This window comes from Mustela erminea, chromosome 9 (assembly GCF_009829155.1).
Source record: "Mustela erminea isolate mMusErm1 chromosome 9, mMusErm1.Pri, whole genome shotgun sequence".
Taxonomy (NCBI): domain Eukaryota; kingdom Metazoa; phylum Chordata; class Mammalia; order Carnivora; family Mustelidae; genus Mustela; species Mustela erminea.
The window spans coordinates 59,547,593-59,557,041 of record NC_045622.1 but is presented as its reverse complement, the minus strand read 5'-3'; the positions used below and the strand labels follow the sequence as shown (position 1 = coordinate 59,557,041).

Below are 9,449 nucleotides of genomic sequence, written 5' to 3'. Positions count from 1 at the left end.
AGTGTGCAACCACATAAGCTCTCTCAGAGATAGTCCCAGGGGCCTGGGAGTGTCACTTCCCTTTATGCTTCTAAAGTCTGTAGTTGCCACACTCTCATGTGGATGCCCCTGAAGCTCCTGGATCTTGTCTGGGCACTGCTCTAAGGCCCTTTCCCCACCACTACTGCTCTCTGAGTTTTTGCCCAGTTGCAGGCACAGGTTCCTGATTTTTTCAGGCTGCCCAATAGAAGAGCTATTCTCAACCAGCTGGGCTTGTGGTTTATGATGATCTGAACTGAAAGTCCCTTCCTAGGATCACTGAACCATAAACTGTTTCCTGGTTCCACTGCCCTGGCACTCTGCCAGTCTAGAAAACCCCTTTGGCTCTGAGGGTTCTTGTATCCTGAGACCAAAATGCTCTATCTGAAATTCTGCTTTTTCATTTCCAGAGCCCCTTGTATAGAGGGATGTTGCTCCCTAGAGCAGATTTCTAAGGGTTCCAATTTTGTGCTCCAGTGTTACGTCATGTTCCGGGATCCAGCTTATGGAGGCTCCCTCTTTATATCTCCCCAAAGATTCATGATTCCATATGTCCTACCTTGAAGAAAGCAGTCACTTTTCTGCTTGTAGAGATCCAGATATATATTCTTATATCTCAGGCTGATTTCATGGGTGTTCAGAATGGTTTGGTAGATATCCAGCTAAATTCAGGGGACAAGTTGAAATGGGGTCCCCCACTCACCCACAATCTTTCCTCACTCCTAAAAGGTAATGTTTCTGACCAAAGAAAGACTTTATGTAAGGGCTAAGACTCCACATTTTCAGAAATTCAGTCATTAGTAAATAAAGAGGTCATTAAAACTTCCTTCATTGTTCTATGGCACTCTCCTGAATCGTTTCTGGTATCCCCAAGGTTTGCCTTCTGTCTTGCATTTCTGCTTTCTTCTTTTAACTCTGTTTGAGGGCTCTATCCTTTCCCCCATTTATTTTGTATGCATCTCTTACTCCTGAGCTCATGCAATGACTCATTGTTTTCAATGATCTGTATTTCATTAAGAATTAATGAACCTAAATTGGCCAATTATGCTAATGGCAGCTCTGAACTATGGGACCCAGGAAACTGGTCTCTATTCTTCTATGTTACCCATTTATCCATTTTCTACTTCCTGTAGTCAGCAATAATGAGTCCTCCTGCCTCCTAGAGATTCTTCACTTCTAGGTGTTCATTAGTGTGTATTACAGAATGTCAGTAAATTTAAGCATGTAACTAATTTTCAGGATTTCAGTTGTTAGAAATATAGGCAAAATAAGATGCAATTTTATAAGAAAGGTAAATAGAATGGATTTTGATCCAGAATAGCCAAAGTACATTGATTTACATAATCTTTTCCAATACTCTTCCTTCATACTCCTTTGAAAGGACATCTAGTCTTACACAGATACAGACAATATAGATAGATGCAGATATCTACATATATTACACACTTGGATGTCAGCTGTTACTCTCTGCTCAGTAATAGCAAGCTTTTATACTATATGTGGGTCAGAGTCAGCTTTGCTGGGTCAAATTGACAGTTCTAGACCTAGAAAGGGTAAAATAATAGTACCACTGGGTAACTGGAATATGGGAAATGGAGAGATTCATCAAGGTCAAATTCAAATGTCTTTTCCAAGCAAAATAAACAAGTATAATTATTTTGTCCACAGGTCCAGAAGATGTAACAGAGAGATCATCAGTTGATTCCCTACTCAGATGATCTGGTGGTTCTAATGCATATAATGCAGTCACATGACCTCTTTTAGTGGACTAGTACTTGTGAAATTCCCTCCTGAACCAGTGATGGGTATCCATGGATCTGATGTTTTTGTTTTGTTTTGTTTCACCTTCAGTAGTATAAATGAGTTGAATAATTCTTACTTAGCATTATGCCAAAATCAGAGAGATTCACTATGATGACTGGATAAGAAAGGAATTAGAAGAGATGAGTACCACTGACTGAGACAGTTTATTCTTTTGTTTCTGGAGACCCAAAGACATTATGTCGATCTCCAACATTACAGTCTTCATGCCTTCTGTATTGACACTAATAGGGATCCCAGGCCTAGAGTCTGTGCAGTGCTGGATTGGGATTCCATTCTGTGCCATGTATCTCATTGCTATGTTTGGAAATTCCCTGCTTCTGATCATTATCAGGTCACATCGCAGCCTCCATGAACCCATGTACATTTTTGTAGGCATGCTAGGAGTCACAGATATTGCACTTGCAACCACCATTATGCCCAAGATGCTTGGCATATTCTGGTTTCATGTACCAGAGATTTATTTTGACTTTTGCTTGCTTCAAATGTGGCTCATTCATACATTTCAGGGCATAGAGTCAGGCATCCTCCTGGCCATGGCTCTAGATCGTTATGTGGCCATATATTATCCACTAAGACACGGCACCATCTTCACCCACCAGCTGGTCTATCAAATAGGGGCTGGGATAGCACTCAGGGCTGCCATTCTAGTAGCCCCATGCCTAGTACTGATAAAGTGCCGGTTTCAATTTTACCACACAACCATCATCTCCCACTCCTACTGTGAGCATATGGCCATTGTGAAGCTGGCTGCAGAAAATGTGCGGGTCAACAAAATCTATGGCTTGTTTGTGGCATTTGCTGTTGCAGGATTTGACATGATATTCATCACTTTGTCCTACATACAGATCTTTTTCACAGTTTTTCGTTTGCCCCAGAAGGAGGCTCGGTGGAAAGCATTCAATACCTGCATTGCCCACATCTGTGTCTTCCTCCAGTTCTATCTCCTTGCCTTCTTCTCCTTCTTCACACATAGGTTTGGTGCTCATGTTCCTCCTTATATCCATATCCTCTTTTCTAGCCTCTACTTGCTGGTCCCCCCTTTTCTCAATCCTCTTGTCTATGGTGCCAAGACCAAGCAGATCCGCATTCACGTGGTAAAGATGCTATGTTCATAAAATCCACTGTGATTAACACCTGCGGCCTTCCCTTTCATGCAATAGTAACAGTCTCTCAAAACAACATATAATGCTTAGCAATTCACATTATTTGAGCTGCTTCAGAGTTGTATATTTATTTTGTGCAATTTGTGCGCATTTTATGATTTTAATGTCATCATACTCCATGACCACTATCAGTCATTGGGGTTTTGCATACAACTGGGTAATGAGAAGAAACACAAAGACAAAATAGTGAAGGTATGATATTTCCTTTTCTCTTCTCTTTTTATGTCCCTTGTCCAGCTTTTTTTTTTTTTAATGGATTCTTCTCCGAAAATTTTCACAAATATACATCTATCCCTTAAATTAAATGCACTCAAACCCATTGTTCTAGAGTGTCCTGATACTCAGTGATACTCAGTTGGTGTGTCTTGAAATTTTTAGTTATCTAAAATTTTTTTGAGGAAATGTATTTTAAACACATTGCATCAAAGCAAACAAACATATAAACAAAACAAAACCTTTATGGATAAGAGATGATAATATAAAAATTTCAACGTATCTCCAGAGTCATTCAGGAATTTTGAGATGCAAGAATCATGAGAAATCATGTGATCCATTTTACATATCTATATCTTCTCTGTTCCCTCTACTAGTCATTTCTTTATTACTTCATCAAGTTATTAAAGCACAATATATTAACTATCGTACAAGGGGATAGTAGCAGGGTGGTAAATTTGACACAATGCTTAAGTTTCATGGATTTGTTTTCTTGTATTTCTGGGAGGAAAGAAGAGAGAAACAAAGAGAGAGGGAAAGGAACAAGAACATAGAAGTAGGCACTGAGTGTAAGGTAAGGAAACATTGAAATTCAACTGAAAACAGCAGGCACGAGAGTTAAAGTCATGTTCTTTGCTTTTTAATTAGGAAGCCTGGCTCCTGAGGAATAATGACTGATTGGCCCAGTAAGGAAGGGCACAACATGCCAGGTAGGCAATAGAGGTGACATGAATTAGAGAATGTGCTTAATCAACAGCACAGATTTTTTTTTTCCAGTGTAAGAAACAATTTTGAAAGGGACAGATGCTATGTTATCAAATATGGCCATGGAGGGCAAATTGAAAAAAGAGAGCAGGAGATACAACTCCTACTTATGGAATGAATAAGTCACAGGGATAAAAAGTACAGCATAGGGAATAGAGTCAAAGGTATTCTATTAGCTTTGTGTGGTGACAGATGGTAGCTACACTTGCTGTGAACATACCATAGTGTTTAGACGTGTTGATTCACTATTCTGTACTCCTGGAAGTGATGTAACATGTGTCAGCTATACTCTAAGTTAAAATAATAATAATAATAATAATAATAATAATGCCCCTGGACACTCTGCAAAGATGTTGAACTTTATTCTGAAAGTTATTACATATCATTAGAGGTTTTCTCCATGAGGTAAAAAAATGCTTTTTGTGTGCATGTAAATGTCTCTGTGTGTGTACCTATCCGGCATGTGATAACATATCTTCTCAGTGGATATGACACATTGTGTTTTTTAATCAAGAAATGCTGTTAAATTAATGAAGAGATGGAGTGTTTTAACTAAGATTAACAACTTCAGAGCTTATGGCTAAGTGGACTGTTTCTGAAAAATTCAACTCATAGATCATTTGCTGAATGATGATAGAAAATATACATAAGTGCAGATGTCCATAATTTGATTTATGACATTAAAATCAATGCATCTATAAAATAGACTGCATGTTGTATAAATGACTGATACTCTGTCTTGTTTAATGCATTCAGGCTCATCACATTATCAATGACTTCTGAGAATGACATTTGTAAATCTAGGGGATGTCTTGGGGCATCTTTTGAAAATATGTTCAATGTCAATATTTATTATACGATTAATATATGATATGACTATAATGGATTGCCTATAGGGATTATAATTTATTTTTTAAAAATATTTACTAATTTGACAGAAAGAGAGAGAGCACAAGCAGAGGGAGCAGCAGGCAGAGGGAGAGGGAGAAACAGGCTCCCTGCCAAGTAGGGAGCCTGATGCAGAACTCCATCCCAGGACTGCAAGACCATGACCCAAGCAGAAGGCATACACTCAAATGACTGAGCCACACAGGCGTCCCAGGGTTGTTGTTCTTAAATAACATAATTTCCTTAGGAATAAGGAAGTAATAAGAAGTAATTTCTTAATTTTTAAGTCAGGGTTCAGCAAACTCCTAAAGAAAGAGACTGGTACATAGCTTAGGCTTTGTGGGCAAAGGGGCAATTCAAGACTATACATATGTATTTAGATAGCAAGATAAAAAATATATTTGCACAAAATGTTTTAATGATATTCAAATTCTAATATGAACAATAATAATCATAATTGTGTAGTTTTTCTATAATTCAGTCTAAAGTAGAAGAACAGAATTTCTTTCTTTCTGGGAGATAGCATTCTGCTTAAGTGGGGCTGAAAGTCAAATATTCCATTTGCGACAACATGGATGGAACTAGAGCGTATCATGCTTAGCGAAATAAGTCAAGCAGAGAAAGACAACTATCATATGATCTCCTTGATATGAGGAAGTGGTGATGCAACATGGGGGCTTAAGTGGGTAGGAGAAGAATAAATGAAACAAGATGGGATTGGGAGGGAGACAAACCATAAGTGACTTTTAATCTCACAAAACAAACTGAGGGTTGCTGGGGGGAGGGGGTTTGGGAGAAGGGGGTGGGATTATGGACATTGGGGAGGGTATGTGCTTTGGTGAGTGCTGTGAAGTGTGTAAACCTGGTGATTCACAGACCTGTACCCCTGGGGATAGAGTATTATGCCTCCATCAGAAAGGATGAATACCCAACTTTTGTAGCAACATGGACGGGACTGGAAGAGATTATGCTGAGTGAAATAAGTCAAGCAGAGAGAGTCAATTATCATATGGTTTCACTTATTTGTGGAGCATAACAAATAGCATGGAGGACATGGGGACTTAGAGTGGAGAAGGGAGTTGGGGGAAATTGGAAGGGGAGGTGAACCATGAGAGACTATGGACTCTGAAAAACAATCTGAGGGTTTTGAAGGGACGGGGGGTGGGAGGTTGGGGTACCAGGTGGTGGGTATTATAGAGGGCATGGATTGCATGGAGCACGGGGTGTGGTGCAAAAATAATGAATACTGTTATGCTGGAAATAAAAAATAAATAAATAAATTTAAAAAAAAAAAAAAAAAAGAAAAGCAAAGATAAAAAAAAAAAAAAATATTCCCTTCACCACATTGATTGCAGCAGTTCATCTGTAAAAACTGTACTCAGCTAGTGGGCTATCCAAAAACAAACAGCAGGTCAGCATAGGGTGGTCTACTATAATAGCGAGTTTTTTTGGAGAAGTTTGAAATATATCTTACAATGACTACTCCTGACAGTCATCGTAGAAATAGTGGGAATATAAAGCTTACTGGGAGACATAATGTGAAACCAGAAGCTGTTTTCACCATCCCCAATTATCATTATGGTAAAATATCTATGCTAGAGTCCAGATTGTTCCATTATTATGACCTTTGATGTACCAGGACCATCTCCAATCTGAGACCTAAAAAGGAAACAAAGGAAAACAAATGGGTCATTGCAAGGTCAAGAGGATAACCAGGACTCTCTATCCTCCCACACATTGACTAGGACAATTATAGAATATGTTCTTGAACAGGAATTTATGTGGAAAAGAAAAATATATTTTGTATAGGGTCATTTTAATGATCTCTAGAAACTTCAAGTGATCCTTCAAAGAGATCAATTATAACACTGACTATTGGCATTTGTATGTCTGAATTCTCAAAAACACTGGTTATGTTTGAGATTTTTAAGTGTTGACAATCTGGTGAATTATGATTGTCTTTATAATTAGCATCTTTAAATGCTTTTTTAAATTAACATATAATGTATCATTTGCCCCAGGGCACAATTAGCATTTAAAAAAGAGTGCAATGATTATGCTGTTTTTCTTCTACTTGTAAATCCTTTCTATGAAGTACTTTATTGTTTCCTTTGAGCACTTTCTGATTTGAGTTCATTTTTAATTTGTGTGTTTAAAATCTGATAAATAAATATTGAGTTAACATTTCCAAGGGTTTTATTTCTCAGTGCTTCATGAGAGAGCTTCCAATAAACCATGGGTTTTTCCTAGGACGAGAGTAGACAAAGAAAGGTTTGAATTTTAGTGAGTTTTGACCCATGGGGTGTAGGAGCTCATTCCTCTCACTCTTGATGTTGGCTTTCAGGTGATGGTGAAAAAATGCACTGGCCCATTGATAAGGAAACCCAAGTTTGGCTCCCTGTGCCTGGAAAGGCCAAAACTCAAGAGAAAAGTGTTGATTGGAAAGCAATATGGGCATTATTCAGGAGGCTGGCTACCTGGGGAGAAGGCAGATCCTGGTCCAACGGCCATTCTGTGGTTTCTGCCTGGCCCAGAGATTTTTTTTTAATGGATATAGGGCACTAATCAATAAAGGGAGTACTGAGACCTATAACATTTCTTGATTATGTGCAGAAGCCATGGTGCCAGCTACAGAAGTTATCCCAGTGCTCAGAGGTTGTGCAAGTGAGGATCCTGCTTCTTAGTGCAAGGGGGTCTGTGTTGTGACATGCAAGAGTTCTCTGTTCTTTTTCTATTTTTAAAATATTTATTTATTTATTTATTTATTTATTTATTTATTTACCAGAAAGAGAGAGAGAGAGTGCACACAAGCAGTGACAGCAGCAGGCAGAGGGAGAAGCAGGATTCTCGCTGATCAAGGAGCCCCATGTGGGACTTGATCTCAGGACCCTGGGATCATGACTTGAGCTGAACGCAGACACTTAACTGACTGAGCCACCCAGGCATCCCAAGAGTTGTCTGTTCTTCCAAAGAAAGGATGCATGATATATAGATATACAAAGAAAAGTTAGTTAATCAGTCATGCAAGTGAAGAGTGTTTGCTAATATGTAAAGACTTGTAGGTTAGTAGAGGAACTGACATGACTTCACCTTCTGGGTTTTTGCCAACCTTTTTTCCAAATGACTAATTTGGATAGAGTAACTTACAATACATGACCTCTCTCCACCTTTCATCTTCTTAGTATAAAATTAGCCATGGGTTAAAATAAAATTCACACTTTAAAGGGTAGAAAGATAATGGTTTTTAGTAAAGTTAAAAAGTTGTATGACTGACTCTACTCTCTAATTCCTGAACAATTTCATGACCCCCCAAAAGATACCCCATTCCCATTACCAGCTATTTTCCACTCATCCTATTCTCAGTTTATGGAACCCACATGTGTGATTTTATCTCTATGGATTTAACTGACCTGGACATTTCAAGGAGTAGATAATACAATGCATGGCTTTTTATGCCTGACTTCTTGCACAAAGCATAAAGCTTTCAAGTTTCACCTATATTGCAGTATAAACAGAACTTTTTATTTTATTTTACTTTACTTTTGAGTATAGTTGGTACAATATCACATTAGTTTTAGGTGTATAACATAGTAATTCAACCATATAGTATATTCATTATAAGTGTAAAAAGCACATATTTCTATACAATACAATCATTGTATCATTATTTAGAGCTCATTTATTTTTATGTCTGAATGAAATGTCACTGGATGAATATACCAAGTCTGCTTTTGAATCTGGCAGTCAGGACTTTGCCCACATAAGTTTTTCCCTGGTCCATCTCCTCTCTGCATGATAAGGACCCCGACTCCCATTTGAATTCAGACATTTTGACAAATAATATAGGCATGCCTAGGTCCTTCTATTTTGTATTCCTCATGATTCCTATGAACTTATATCTCTTGCTTGATAAACTTTATCAACCATTGTAGTAAAACCTATTCAATTCCACTTCTAACACAGTTCTATTTAAAAATTATACTTCTGTTTCTGATTATCTATGGAACATTTGTGGAATAAGGAGCCACTTCTGAAAATGTGTGCTCTGTAGTCCCTATTTTATTTCTCACAGGTGATTATTTCTAATTAGTAAAATCCTCAGAAGCTTTAAAGAAATGTATCTATTACCAAATAAGGAGTCCCATTGTTTCCAAAACATCTTATTTCTCTGTAGCTCTAATGGATTTTAACTAAACCATATCTAAGAGTAATTGCCTCTCTAACTTTCAATAGCTTTATGATTCTGGGATGTTCAAACACTTTGGGGATTTCCCTAAAGTATCCTGTGACTCATTCAATATGTTAAAAATAATATTATATTCTCTAGACAAAGAGTAGTTTACTACTCTCTTACTATTTACTACTCTTTACTGTAGTTCAGAATGTGCTGACCTCACCTCAGCTTCCTTCATATTCTAATTGAAGAGTATTCTTCTTGTTTTCTCTGAAAATATTTTATTTATATTAAGCCCATCACAGTTACCCTGATGGAGAGTTGAAACTCTGATGTATGTAATTTGCTCCTTTTACTGGGGTAACGGCTCCGGGTATGGCTGTATACAGTCTGCCAACATGACA

General features: G+C 37.8%; 1 protein-coding gene across 1 annotated transcript; it reads left to right on the top strand.

Annotated features, from left to right (window-relative positions):
* Positions 1–2,018: 2,018 nt before the first annotated feature.
* On the top strand, positions 2,019–2,957 carry LOC116600174 (olfactory receptor 52A1-like). The gene has a single exon (XM_032360300.1). The coding sequence runs from the start codon at positions 2,019–2,021 to the stop codon at positions 2,955–2,957; it is 939 nt and encodes a 312-aa protein (XP_032216191.1).
* Positions 2,958–9,449: the final 6,492 nt, after the last annotated feature.

Excerpts from the sequence above, each read along its gene's own strand:
- LOC116600174 (XM_032360300.1), top strand. The coding sequence starts at position 2,019 with ATGTCGATCTCCAACATTACAGTCTTCATGCCTTCTGTATTGACACTA.